General features: G+C 38.2%; 1 protein-coding gene across 2 annotated transcripts; it reads left to right on the top strand.

Annotated features, from left to right (window-relative positions):
- Positions 1-5,367: 5,367 nt before the first annotated feature.
- Positions 5,368-11,797, top strand: LOC121881154 (GTPase IMAP family member 9-like). Of its 2 annotated transcripts, none has more exons than XM_042388809.1 (2): positions 5,368-5,426; positions 7,998-9,120. In XM_042388809.1, the coding sequence occupies exons 1-2, from the start codon at positions 5,405-5,407 to the stop codon at positions 8,963-8,965; spliced, it is 990 nt and encodes a 329-aa protein (XP_042244743.1). In that variant the 5' UTR covers positions 5,368-5,404; the 3' UTR covers positions 8,966-9,120. The 2 variants fall into 2 exon arrangements, with proteins under 2 accessions (XP_042244743.1, XP_042244744.1); XM_042388810.1 differs by lacking the exon at positions 7,998-9,120 and adding an exon at positions 10,967-11,797 and having other exon boundaries at positions 5,375-5,426.
- Positions 11,798-15,038: the final 3,241 nt, after the last annotated feature.

Genomic DNA, 15,038 nt, shown 5'->3' with positions numbered 1-15,038 from the left:
CGTCACAAAAGTCCAAAAACTGAAAACAGATTTGTGTATAAGAACTTTGTTTTTTCTTCTTTCCTCTCCCATTAATCATCTCACTACCCCTCAGATTTATCTGCTGACCCTTTGGAGGGGCCCGAGCTTTTGACATCTTACAAAAAGTAGTGTGTAGACGGGGTAACATGTCAGATGTCTATGAGTTGTTATCAGCTCCGATAAAATAGTGATTTTTCCCTCTAAACTTTGCACATGGTTTCATTTCAATAAATGTTCAAATGATCCAGTATTTCACCAAAAACCAAAGATTAGAGTGTAAATCCAAAACTGAAAACAAAAACTTTTTTTGTCTCATGACCCCTCAGATTTATCTGCTGACCCTTTGGAGGGGCCCAATTCCTAGGATGGGAACCACTGGACTAAACTAGCTAACTGTATATAAAGTAGTTGAAACTAGTTCCACCTCCAGCAGCTACAACAGTAACATGCTGGCAACAGGGTTGCATCAGCATGATGTAACCTATTTTGTGCTGATATAGGCTATACCTTAAACCTTAGTGATTTTTTGCCTGATGGAAACCCAGGGGTCAAAAATATAGGATGGGATGTGGACACTCATCTTACAAATCAATATAGCAAATGCCAGTACTTCTAATAAATGTAACCTACACTTTGAATGAATGGTGATCTGGGATTGAGCTATATTCACAATGCAGGCAAAGTAAAAATCAAGAGGGTAAATAATAGTGTGCATGATCAGAACAGCTTTAAAACGGAGCTTAGTTACCTTCAATGAACATCTGTGTTTGAGGGCTTTCCAGACTCATCTGTACTGCCAAGTCTGATGCATTGAAGCTTTCAGGAAAATCCATATTCCCTGGTTGTATTTACCACTCGGATAAAAAAATATTATTAGGTAACTTCTAAATGAGCCCAAATCACTGTTCTTGCTATCCACCTGTCTTGTCTTTTTGTGAGGCCTAATAGTTTTTTGTTTAGCTGAAGCATTCAGGGTCTCATAAGGCTGCATTCCTCAGAGGTTACTTTCTCAGACTTTACAATAGCTGCAGAGAAGTCCCTAAGTGTATTTCATCATGTGCACAACTCATTGCAGTGAAGTAGGAAAACTGGCTCTCCAAACAGGCTATTCACTTTCCTGACATCCTCCCACAGGGAACGGCAGAACAGTCTCCAGCAAACCTGCTCCTCCTCTGGGAGCTGTGGCCCTCCCCAGCCCCCAGAGGATAGCAGAACAGCTAATCTGTCACTCCTCTCTGCAGGACTTCTCTCTTATTATAGGTTATGCTATTTCAAGAATACAGTCATCATACTGTACGTGGGACTCACCTTGCAAGTGAGGTGACACATTCCCTCACAGCTGTGTCAGTCACACACCGGCCCTTCATTTATCACTGACATCAGGACTGTACCCCCGGACATGTTCCTATCACACAGTAATAATGTGCAGCAGAATCACCTGGAGCTGATGCTATCAGTAAATGAGAAATATCTCTATGGTGTTATGAGCTTAGGATGGTTTAAATGAAAAAAAAAATGAAGGGATTAAATGTTACTTTAATGTAATGACGAGCTTCAGTACCAAATAATGGGTTTACAGTTTTATATTAGTAGTATACATGACATAACATTTGAGTAAAGAAAAAAAAAATCAGGCTTTACTTGGTCTAGTGTGATTTTGTTGGAGGGTGTATCCTGCTTGCTCAATGGCTTATAATTCAATATATTCTTTGAGCCAGTTATCCAAACTATAAAAGTCCTCTTTCTGGATTTTCCAGTTCATTAAGATTATCTGTTTTACTGCCAGAAATGCAGACATTACAAGGCACTGTGTTTGTTTTTGTTGTACAATCTTTCCCAGTTCTTTGCCAAGTAAACATGTGGCGGGGCAATAAGGAACCTGTACATTCAACAGTGATGACAAATAATCAGTTACTTCCTTCCAGAACCTCTTCACATCAGGGCAAAGCCACAACATGTGTATGAGTGTGCTAACCTCACCACAGCCATTCCAGCACATTTCTGATGTAGTTTGATTCATTTTCTTTAATCTACGGAATTTACGGAATTTGATTATTTTATACCTCACACAATTTGATGCCTGTGTTGTAGATTTCATAATATTTCTCATTTTGCTGTGGTGATGCACACCCATGTCATGTTCCCAACACATTTTAAAGGTGCAGTGTGTAGGATTTAGTGGCATCTAGCGGTGAAGTTGCAGATTGCAACAAACCAAATAACACCTGAATCAACACCTCTAAACAGTTTCACCAAAAACTGAATATTGTAAAATTCATACTGGTAATGAACTGGCAACAGGTTGTGCAGGTCAAGTGTAATTACTTCATTTTGTGTTAACTAATAATGTAAAAATGTAACCCCATGATATGTTGTTGAAACAAACTGCATCAAAGTAGCATTTATCCCATATCACATTTATTGCATTAAGTTAAGCTAGGTGCTAGCTAGATGCATCTGGTACTGGAAGACAACACCCTTCTAAGGTGTGTTCAGAAGGAATATGAACACATTTTTGCCTTGTTTTAATCATGGAAATTTGACAGCCTTATGCTAGTTTTCTCCTTGCGTGCACACCTGGAAAAATCTTTAAAAATATATATTTCTCAGTTCCATGGTGGATATCGCCATTTTATATTTGAAAACTGCCTGCTACAAAAGAAAATCTCTGCTTACATGTTGGCATCTATTAAGTTCTAAATTCTTATGTTGTAATGACAACAAAGCCATTGACTTTACTAATACATAAATTTGTTACATAACATATTCCTGTGTATCTTGTATCAAGATACTACTACTAATTTCTGGAAATTCACTGAAGTGAGTACACCGCTGGATACAGAAAAGATCTCACCTGATTACTAGAATATTTTTCTTGTTGAAGAAAAATGTCTTAACAACCCCTATGACTTGTAAAGATCCATTCTTTGTATCCAGGCTGTTCAGCTCCATGAATAAAACTTCAGTACTTACCTCATCAAATGTTTGACAAGACAGACTGAATAATATTTTAAATGTTCTGGATTTGAAAAATAACTGCTGAAAAAAACAGCCGATAACGTGAAAAGTGTAGATGGGGAGACAAAGGCGCAACATTTCTGTGCAGCCCCCCTGCACAGACTTCTGTTCTGAAATGTCACAGTATGCAAATGCTTCATAATTTAACTGCTTTTACACCTTTCATCCCCTTTAAATATTCAACTGAGTCTCCAGTCTAACAAGGGGAGAAAAAAGATTTCTTATACGCTATGAAATTTGGAGAGGCCCTCAAATTAAAATCCTCAGCTCTTTACATGAGTGACAACTAATGGACCCAAGTGCTTTCCATATTAAATTTGTTTTAAAATTTGCTGCTGCCATTCTTAGGCTGTGCACTATATGCAAAGTCACAGGGTAAATAATTCAGCAATCAGTGGGTCTGAAAATTAATTTGGGATGCAGTATGCATTATTTGTTGTAACAGAGACTGGCTGGAGAGCCAATCAGTTTCACAGAAATGTAAATACTGGACACTTGACACTTGAATGGGCGCTGTGTGTGAGTATATATGTGTGTGGATGAATGAGCAAATCCAGTGGCTGAAGCCTTTTTTGTAGACAATACTGACATCAAGGGGCCGTTTGTAGGAATGTCACCATATAAGAGCTAAACTGCCTCATGTAGTCAGATAAATGGCTCATTAGTCATTGTGGGGGTTTTTATAGTGCCCATTATCTCCAGCATGTTATCAATTACAGTAACTAGACTTGTGAGCAACTGTTTGCAGCTGGTAGTGTCAGTTCCATGCACAAGTGCAAGAGGTTATAACAAAGTGAAAAGTTGCTTTTGTCTTCGCATACAGTTCATACCTCTCATATCTTTATTGTGGTTTGGCTGCTGCCAAACATTCAGCGCAGACTGAGGCAGCAATCATTTCAGGGAATTCCCATGGCGAGAACAAATGTATGCCATCATTTTGCTTAGTACAAGAGAAAATACTTGTAATGTTAATGTCGACACAATGCTAAAGACTTTACATAAATGGATTTGAAATTTCAAGAGCCAGAAGGACAAGGGGAAACTTCTGATGCCAATTTCTGTCAACTCATTGAGCAATGTTCCTAAGTTGTTCAGACAAGTTAGACAAGTTTTCCAGCATGGTTTCATAGTCTTTTCCGGCCTTTTACCAGTAAGCATTGGCCTTGAGTAACCTTCCCAATGACTGGAACAGATGCATGATACAAACAAACAAACTGAAAAACATTTCATCTACGTGTGTATATAATTGTTGTCATTCCAAAACCATGGGCATCAATCAATAAAATTTATTTGTCACATGCAATTATATAAAGTACAGAGTGGGGTGGGGGTGGGGGTAGGGGTGGGTGGGGCAGTCTTAGGCATTGACCTCATTTAGGATTCTATTGGCCTGAGGGTAGAAGGAAACAGCCTCTTTACCTCTTTACAGCTTCTTTGCCTCGAACCATATGAGTTTATTTAAGTTCTTTGATGTTACAAAGGGATCACAAAAAGTGCAATTAGATCTCAGTTACATTTACTCTTAAATTCATTCATTGCTAAGATACATTTGTGTCACTTATCTTTCTGTGTTGATACCTTTCATGTGCATCCAGTTTGCTTGCAGTGTAGTCTGTGTCATCAGGTCTGCAGGGTGGAGAAACACTAAATCCACTGCTATCCTCAACCTGGGGTGACAGGTGGTGGTGATGTAGGAACATGTGGAATATGGCACTGAATGGTAATGCCTCTCTTCATAGGCTCTGACTGAATTTGTAAAAGAATTATAAGAACAATATCAGAAATCTTTATCTTTAAATCTTAAGTGCCATCTTGTTTATTAGTATGAGAGACCTCTCTAACTGACTTTGCTCACTTGTGTGAACAATGTAGATGAGTAGGTTTTAGACTTGATATAAAGATAAACAAAATGTCTTGACTTTAACACAACAATAATTGTAATTACTTAACATCCTGTATGCTAAAATGCTGCTGGCACACAAACCTGACAGAGCTCCAGCTTTCTTGTAAGGAAGTGAAAAAAAAGACCAGGTACTTTTTGCTCAAAACTGGATATTTGGATATATTTGGTTTGATTTGGAACATGAAGTGACATGTATTATTGGAATTTTCATGTTTTTAGGTGGATATGAGCTGATTCCTACACATAAAATATTTACATAAAATGTGGGTATTTAAATGTGACATTCCACATGATCTGACTGAAAAACATGTGACACTTCCTTGTGCTTGGAAATTCCAGTTATGTAGAGAGCAGAGGGAACGCCCATGCATAGATAAGAAACATAAAGCAATTACAAGTCACAAGAAGAGGAATTCATACAGGACAAGACACACAAGTGCAGGATCCTTTTGGCTTGTCAACATGGGCGACAAACACTATCAAGGTAAGAGTCAGGAGTTTTTCGGTGCATAAGACTGTAATTATTCATTCTGACCTTGGTATACTCCAGCCACATATCTCACCTCAGTAACACGTCCCACTGGATCATCACTACTCCACACAGGTTTTGTCTTTATGTTTGTAAAGCATAAAATATTTTATACCATTGATAGAACTCAACTATTTTAAGTGAGCACACAGTGTTTAAGTGATGAATGTGAAGTTTTAGGGTTAAAAGGGGAATAAGAACTGCAGCCAAGCTGGCGGCTATTAGAGGCTGTATTCAGGCACAATATTCAGCGTTTGAATTATGGGGGTGCCAAGAGGCGTTTAGCTCCCCCAAAAAGAGACCTGAGCTCCCCCAGAGGCAACTAAATTCTAATTCTTGAAGCATTGATATTACCACTGGCATTTTTAATGCTACAATGAATGATATAAGAAATACATAATAAAAGCTAATTAAAACCTAATATCCTGTCATCTGTAACTTTAAATATGTGTGTGCCACTCTGCCCAGAAGTGCAACTGACTTTATCTTCTGTCAAAAATTTGTGTTACATGATTGATGGACATGTTCAGGGTGTTTTTATGTATCATGTTTCTGTTTTGTGCACCTATATACATATATACAAAAAAAACCAACCCTTCCATAGCAATTTGTCAGGAAATGAGATTTTTTTTAAGTATTAGGTGGTAGTGTTAGTATTCAAATAAAATCTCTCTCTCTCTCTGATGGAGATGTCATTAGTTTTGCTAGTATTAAGTCATAAACCAAAATATTTGACACCTAATGATGGCATATCATGAAAAGATAGAGGATCCCCACAGTTATTACAATTCATCCTGAGTCGAATGAATGTGTTTACAAAATATCAAGGCAATCCATCCAATAGTTGTCAAGACATTTCACTGAAAGGCACAAATCTAAACCTCACAGTGGTACTTAAGGAAAAGTCGGGGTCATCAGAGTCAGAGTGTATTGTATTTATTAGATACAATTTTTGAGATATTTAAGTCTGAACCAGGTGGTGGAGTATCAACAACAGTTGCTTATCCTGATGTAATAATAATAATAATACATTTTATCTATAGAGTGCTTTTTCTGTATACTCAAAGATGCTTTAAATAACAATTTAGGTAAGATGAAGCACAAAATGACACTTTCCATGTTGATTCTTTCTCTTTTATGTTGGCAGCAGAGACCAAAAACAGGACAGACTAGACCAAATTATAGCCAGTCTCATTGAGAATAGCTAAAATTTTAGGTTCTGACACTTGTATTGGTGTTTTAAGGATGCACTGAGTTGTTCATCACATGAATTTGAGTGTAATGAGACTAATTAAATGCATGATTCTCATTCAACTTTTGTTTCAGTGATTGTGATTTATTGAATTTTGAAAACCATGAATGTGAACACATGAAAGTCTACCCATAAAAATCCGTAGTCTTTCATTTTCTAATTTTTATCTTTTTCATTATTTATTTATTTTTTAAAAATCCTAGTTTAGCAAATGATAATTATTTCATTGATCATAGTTTTTATAACTAAGTCAAAATTCTGAGGCAGTAAGTTGTTTTCTTTTTTTTTTAATGTAAAAATGCATTTTGAAGTCCTGGTGATACCAGGAAGTGGCACAGTGAATTCACACATTCCTCGCTAACTGCTAACATGCTAGCCAGTGGGGAACATGCTGGTGCTAGTAAATCACAAGCTCTCCAGGCTAGCTGATTTGCTAACTGTCAGTTAGTTAACACTTGTTCATTTGCAACAAAGACAATAAGTTCATAGTTTATTTAATAGATAATCATCTGCAAGTTTGCAAAACTTGAATTAAGGAAAAACATCTAACACTATTGCTTTGTAATAGCTATATGATTTAATGTTAATATCGCTGACGACTGATACGGGACATTGCTTAAACTTTGCATTCCTTGTAGGCAATGGTGCTTAATTTTAAGTTGTTAGTGTAATTAAGTTATACAACTTTTTAGCAGTTTAAGAAAAAATATTGACTTAACTAGCTGACATAAGAGAAATAATCAATCCCTGCCTGGAAGCAAACAAGGAACATTGTGGCTCATGGTTGGCACCCTAACCCTAAGACTTTTTTTTAATCAATCCTAACCCATCATCTACTAATTTATTATAATTTATTTCAGGGACAGCAATTGGCTTCCATACATAAAACCAAAGACAGAGATTAAAGAAGAAAACACTAAAGAATGAAGTCAGAACATAATAAATTAGAGAAAATGCTTTGTTTTTTATAGTTTCTATTCATTTACACTTACATAATACTCTTAGTTGAGAAAATGCATCAATTTGTTGGATATCGGAGCTTTTCCAAACTGTCGGATGACATCAAAATGCATTGTCATCAAGATAAGATTTTTTTCAGCCTTGTAAGGTTATTTTTGGCTTGAAAGATAGGTACATACCGATACTGTCTCGTGAGGTATGACTCCCTTGTCATCAAAAATGCAGTCAGCTGAGATCTGTTTTTTCATCTGAAGTGTGGACACAGCCTGTCTGACTCGACACTGTATGACGAACGGTGTATTTCTGTCCGACAGGGTTTGGAGATTTCACAGATTCAAATGAGAGGAGGATTGTTCTAGTTGGGAAGACTGGAGTCGGGAAGAGCGCGGCAGGAAACACCATCCTGGGGAGAGAAGCATTCGAGTCAGAACTGTCTCCATCTTCCCTAACCGCTGAATGTCAGAAAGCCAAGGGAGACATCAGTGGTCGAAAGGTCGCAGTTATTGACACTCCAGGGCTGTTCGACACAAATTACACCCAAGAAGAAGTGTTGAAGAGGATCAAGATGTGCATCTCTTTTTCTGCCCCTGGTCCTCACGCCTTCCTGGTGGTTCTTCAGCTGGGCAGGTTCACCCAGGAGGAGCAGGACACTGTGAAGATGATTCAGACCACCTTTGGGATAGATGCAGCTGAATACACAATGGTGTTGTTCACACACGGTGACCAGCTGAGGAACCAGACCATTGAAGACTATATTTCACAGAGTCCAGAACTGAAGGCCCTTATTTGGAAGTGCAATGATCGATATCATGTTTTCAACAATGAAGTGAAAGACCCCGTACAAACAAATAAACTCCTGGATAAAATTGACAAGATGACTATGGCTAACGGCGGAAGCTACTACACCAACGAAATGTTCACGAGAGCAGAGGCAGCCATCGAAAAGGAGAAACAGCGACTCCTGAAGGAGCTGGAAGAACAGAAGCAGAAAGAGCTGGATGAACTGAGAGCCAAATATAAGGGAACAGCCTACCACACAGAGGAGAAAAGGATGCATGTCAGATATAATTATGAAGCCAGAGCTCGAGCTGAAAGATCAAATGAGTTCACCGCTGCTCCAGCAGTAGCTATAGCAACAGCCTGTGGTGCTGCCATTGGAGGTTTGCTTGGAGTTGCGGCGGGCCCAGTCGGTTTGGTAGTTGGAGTCGCAGCTGGAGCAGCTGTCGGAGCTGGTGTTGGTGCTTTATCGGTCAGAGTCTCAGAGCGATGCCATGTGCAATAAGAACAGTAAAGCATAGAGTTGAATACTGGTGGTTACATTTGATGTTTTACTGCACTCCAGTTACTCCAGCTTGAAACTGTTCTTAAGTAAACTCTTCAAGATCCTCTCCAGATATGTTTTTAGACATAAAAATATCCACTGCTTGGAAGTATGAATTGTGCCTGAAATATTTTTTCCACAAAAATATTCAGTTACCATATTAAAAATTCTTCAAATGACATCTACTCCTTCTCCTTCATTGAAAAATCCAGAATCTATGAAAACAAGTTAAAATGCTGGACACAAGATGTCTCCTACTTCACTGAAGAGTCAATTCTCAGTGTTTGTGCACTGGAGGCTTCAAGTTTCCACATCACACTTCTGTTAGTTGTATAGTGGCCATCAATTGGCTCCAGACTATTTGTGATGTCACCAATCAGGCTCATAGATATATGCCTGTGAGAAACTTTCCTCCTTCAGCAGATGACAAACTCTGCACATGCATCATTCTGCACAGAGAAGAGAGCAACATCCAACTGAAGGAACAAGAAGAAAAACACATTGTTGACTGGAGGGGGACTTTAAACTCAGAACTTAATTTGCATAAAATATTACATAATCCAATCTTTTTTTTCAACAACTGTAATAATTTCTACCTGACATAGGCCATACAAATCAACTTGTATTATGCTGCATCTTTAACAGTGTGTTCACTGTATAGTATTTTTCCATAAAATCATTAAAGTACTTCCCATGATAGATTGTGACTGAATGATTACATACTTGTAGTATCTAAATAAATTATGTAAGACTGTCTATGTGCATATTGTATATCAATTTATTGGTTTAATGAAGGTTTTATAGAGAAACTATTTTGTTCAGTCTTTTATAACAATGGACAAACTCTGTATCAAAGATAAGGTAGACTGAGGGTGAAGGTGGGTGTGAATGTACATTATGCATCATAAAGTGTTTATATGCACAGGTGTGTGTACAGTAGAATGTGTATGCTTGTATATATGTAAATGTCTATGAGTATGTAAGTTTATACAGTATATGTGGGACTAGGAACATATGTTCACATTGATGTATATTATTTTTTCCTTATTAAATAAAGTTTTTTTTAAAAAGGCAGACAACATTCTATGCTTTTCTCATTCAACAAATCTGATGAAGACACCAAAACCACCAATATGTTAATCTGTCTCACAGGCCGCCCTACCCCGCTGCTAAATATATTGTTTCATTTAAAAGAAAAAGCCTGTAAGTAATTTCCCAAAACAGCTGGGCTTTATAGTTAGCAAATGTTACTCACACAGGGGGCAATAATGCATTTGTTGGATTACTTTCAGTGGCAGATTAATACACATTTGGATAGACTGTTTTTTTTCTTTTTTTCTTTAATTGTAATGGCATTGCTGTTATTTGTCATTTGTGTTCAAGTAATTTGTTTAGTCAGTCAGTCCAAAATATATATAATATTGAGTTTGAAATGACATAAAACAAAGAAAAGCAGCAAGTCGTCACATTTGAGAAGCTGGTTTTGGCTTTTCTTTTCCATTGCTGCCAGTCAGTGCTTAAGGCTAAAGGTGAAAAGGTGACAAGTACGTCTCACTAAGGTGTCTCACATCATTCCAGCCATTGCAACACCTTTTATTTTGACCTTATGCCTTACTTTGTATTTCTCAGTTTGCTTTTAGTGTATTAATTTTAACTGTAACTTTGGCTATGTTTGTCTTTCCTAGTATTTGTTACACTTCTCCATGAACTATATAAAGTTTTTTTTCTATGAGTAAAACAGATGGTGATGGCTTGGGGAAAGGTATTTCCTATAGGCCAGTTGTATTCCGATTCTTACAAAAGAGTTCTGCTCAACATTCTGGGAAGACAAAACCCAACCTATACTTTGATGTTTGATCAGTGAACATGTACAGTACAAACCTGTATTACAGTTCCATATTTCATACAGTGCCAGCAGCACAAAACTGAAAACAAAGATGTTGCTATATTTTATCTTGGCAGGATCAAGGAAGCAGAAGAACAGTGATGAAGTACGCATCATACTTGTCGGGAAGACAGGAGCGGGGAAGAGTGCAGCAGGAAACACCATCCTGGGAAGAGAGGAGTTCGAGTCAGAGCTGTCTTCCTCTTCCTGGACATTTCAGTGCAAGAGAGCTGAGAGAGAGGTCGGGGGTCGAATGGTCGCTGTCATCGACACTCCAGGGCTGTTTGACACCAATTACACCCAAAAAGAAGTGTTGGCAAAGATCGAGAGTTGTATTTCTCTGTCTTCTCCTGGTCCTCATGCCTTCCTGGTGGTTCTCAAACTGGGCAGGTTCACCCAGGAGGAGGAGGAAACCATGAGAGTGATTCAAAGCACTTTTGGCAAAGAAGCAGCTAAATACTCAATAGTTCTGTTCACACATGGAGACAAACTGAAGAAACAAACTATTGAGGGCTTTATTTCAAAGAGTGAAAAACTCACAGAGTTAATTGAGGCTTGCTACGGGCAATATCATGTCTTCAACAACCAAGTGAGAGACCAGGAACAGACTGATAGGCTCCTGGAGAAAATTGACAGAATGACTCTGAAGAATGGCGGAAGGCACTACACTACAAAGATGTTCAGAAAAGCAAAAAAGGCCTCAAAGAAAGAGGAACGAAGACTTTTAAAGGAGCTGAAGGCAGAAGAGCAGCGAAGGAGGAGCGACCTGCAGGCTACAGTTGAGAGAGAAATGACTTTTTCAACGAGAGGATCATTGAAACATGATGCACACGATGGCAGTAAATGTCTCCTGCAGTAGGAAATGGAGATATTCTGGCTATTCAGAAGTAGTTGAACTTGATGAATAGATCTAGGAGTACTTCAGGGTTAGAAGTAGTTTTATTTGGCTTAATTTTCACAAAAATTAAATGCTGAGTCCTCAGATCATAGACAATTCATATTAACACAAGCTCAAACTGTTACAACTAAACATACAGATCACAGATTCAATGCAGTATTTTTCCTGCATTTTTCCTTATTTTAACAGTATTTTACTGATGAGGAGCATTGTGACATGATTGCTAATAATTGCACCATCACTGCAATGATGAAACAAAAGAACAGGGAACAAATAACAAATTTCTTATGCTTGACTTACTGTCAAGATGTTGTAATGTTTGAGTTTCTGTTACAGTAGTGTAAATTGTGGGTTTACTATTATGCTTTGAGTAATTTTTTAAGAAAAAATCTCTGATTCCAGCTTCTTGAATGTAAATATTTTGTGGTTTCTTTAGTCCTCTGTGACAGTAAACTGAATATCTTTGGGTTGTGGACTGTTGGTCAAGACAAAACAAGACATTTGAGGTTGTATCTTGGGTTTTGGGAATCAGTGATCAACATTTTTCACATTTTAAAACATTTTAAAATTTGCCTTCATTTGAACTCAGGGGTTTAGCCCAAACCAGGAAACAAGTCTAAGACCAGTACTTTAACATGTTGCTCAATCTTTAGATACAGTAGTACTGTGTATATTGTATGTGTTGTATTATTGTGTTCTATGCAGGCCTTCAGTATACTTTATAGACTTTTGATTATAAGCCCTCAGGAATGATGTTAACTTGGATGTAGGGATTTTGCCTTAGGCTCTTATGTACATATTACATTATGGCTATTATGTTGACTAGGATTTTGATGCATTGTTTATGTGAAAAAAGTGTGTGTTGGCTGATTTGGATAAAGATGGTGTTAGCTTTGTAAAATCATTACATGTATATTCATAATGTGTTGGGCAGTTTGTTTACTCATTCTCTGATGGTCCTTATGAAGTGGTAGCTACATTATGTGTACATACAGAGTACTCTGCCTCTTGCGCAGTGCATACTGAGATAAATTCCACCCCCCTGTGGCTCTGAAGGATCAGGATCAGTGAGCAGAGAATCAGAGTAGACTGTTAGATAGATTGTTGCAAAAAAGGTAACTAGGTGTAAATTTGTTAAACTGGACAAAATGTTTGTATGTATGTATATATGTATGTATGTATGTAAATACATATACGTACAGTATGTATTTTGTATTTTATGTATGACATGGTATTATGTTGTTTTAATGACTTAAAATTAGCTCTGTGCACATTTCTATAGAGAGCACTTTCAAAAACAAATTTTAGGTTAAGTTTAGGTATTACATAATACAATTGATCAAATAAGAATAATGCAAATTTAGCCATTCAAGTGAGGCCTAATAATTACCAACACAATTCAATTCATGGTCACATTAACTTGACAGAAGGAGCAATAATATTTTATATCCCAAGATTCTAAAAAGTTTGATGTATATTGATGAATCATTTCAAAGCAGAAGGTTTACTGAGTTGATCTGTCTGCTGGTTCATCTGCAGCCAAACCTTGTTTAGGTGGACAACAGTGACACCCTGTGACAAGGTCCTTTATTGCACCTCTGAGACATTAAATAAGCCTAGAACAACTATTACAATTCTGGAAAAGATACCAACACAGAAATGTAAAAATACTCCATTGCAAGTAAAACTCCTGCATTAAAAAATCCTACTTAAGAAAAAGTACAAAGGTATTATGAGCTTGATGTAGCTTTAAGTAGTGGTTTGGTGCCTCTGGATGATATATTATTATATTTGACATCATTAGATTATTAATACTGAAGCATCAGTGTGAAAGCAGCATGTTACTGTTGTAGCTGCTGGAGGTGGAGCTAGTTTGAACTACTTTATATACAGTTAGCTAGTTTAGTCCAATTGTTCCCAACCTAAGGGTCGGGCCTCTCCAAAGGGTCACCAGATAAATCTGAGGGGTCATGAGACAAAAAAACTAAGTTTTTGTTTTCAGTTTTGGATTTACACTCTAATCTTTGGTTTTTGGTGAAATACTGGATAATTTGAACATTTATTGAAATGAAACCATGTGAGAAGTTTAGCTGTTAACAACTCATATACATCTGACATGTTACCTCGACTACACACTACTTTTTGTAAGATGTCAAAAGCCAAAAAGGTTGGAAACCACTTGTTTCATCTTTGACAATGTGTTGTATTTTAAAAGCTTGTTAAAGTATCCATTGTGTCAAACCCTCATCTGAACTAGTAGGCTAACCAAAACTATCAGTTGAGCTCATAAGACTTGGTTTTACAATCCCACATTGTAATTGGCAATCATTCCTTGAGTGGGAGTAGGGGTAAACGCTTCACTGGGGTCATCAGGTGGGCCCTCCTTCCTTAGTGTTTTCATTGCTAGGCCCTCACAGCAACAGAACTTCAGGAGGATCAGTTGAGGTTGTTTCATTGACAGGTTTCTTCTGTCAATGATTCAGACCTGTTTGTGTGGACTGTAAATCAGTGGCACCCTGAGGCACCCTCCTTCCTTTGTGTTTCCTTGATAGGCCCATGACATCACCGGAGGGCTAAACAGCAACACCTGGTGTCCAAGGTGCACCCCCCTCTGCTTCTATCCCTCCGGCTGGCTGTTGGTCTTCTTGCCTCCCAGTTCTTGTCCTTTCTTTTCAGCCAGAGCCAGTTGCTGCTTAGTTCGGCAGCCTCTGCCATTGACCTGATGGTCTGTCAGAGGGCCTGTCCTTGCCCTTTCAGCAGCCTGGTGGTTGATATGGCCCCAAACCCCTGCAGCCGACCTCCACAGGGAACACCTGTGTTCTCCAGCCCTTTTGATCTGCTTCAGTTGCTAGATCGGAGTACTTTTTATTTGTATGCTCCACCAACTGCATCCTCCCATGGCACTGCCAGTTCTATGATGAACAGGGCATTTTGTGAGGCTCACCACAGGATCACATCTGGCGTGAGACTGGTTGTAATGATCATAATGAAATGATGGAAAGGTGAGCTTCTGGTCTAGATTGACCTTCATCTTCCAGTCCTGGGCTGTGTAGAGTAGGCTTGATTCTTTTCCTGCAGCTGACCTCTTTAATACCTTTCCTGCTGGTACAAAGGCCATGGTGTTTGAGAAGCCAGGGGTTGGGGAAGAGAAGGCATTGTTGTTAGTCCTCCTTTTTTCCAAGACTAGTGCTAGTTGCTGAAGGACCTGGTTTGACCTCCAGGTGTGGTGTCCATGGGTGAGGCTGGTCTTG

The sequence above is a fragment of the Thunnus maccoyii genome, chromosome 16, assembly GCF_910596095.1.
Source record: "Thunnus maccoyii chromosome 16, fThuMac1.1, whole genome shotgun sequence".
NCBI classification, from domain to species: domain Eukaryota; kingdom Metazoa; phylum Chordata; class Actinopteri; order Scombriformes; family Scombridae; genus Thunnus; species Thunnus maccoyii.
The sequence above is the reverse complement of the archived record's forward strand: the minus strand, read 5'-3'. Positions and strand labels throughout refer to the sequence as shown.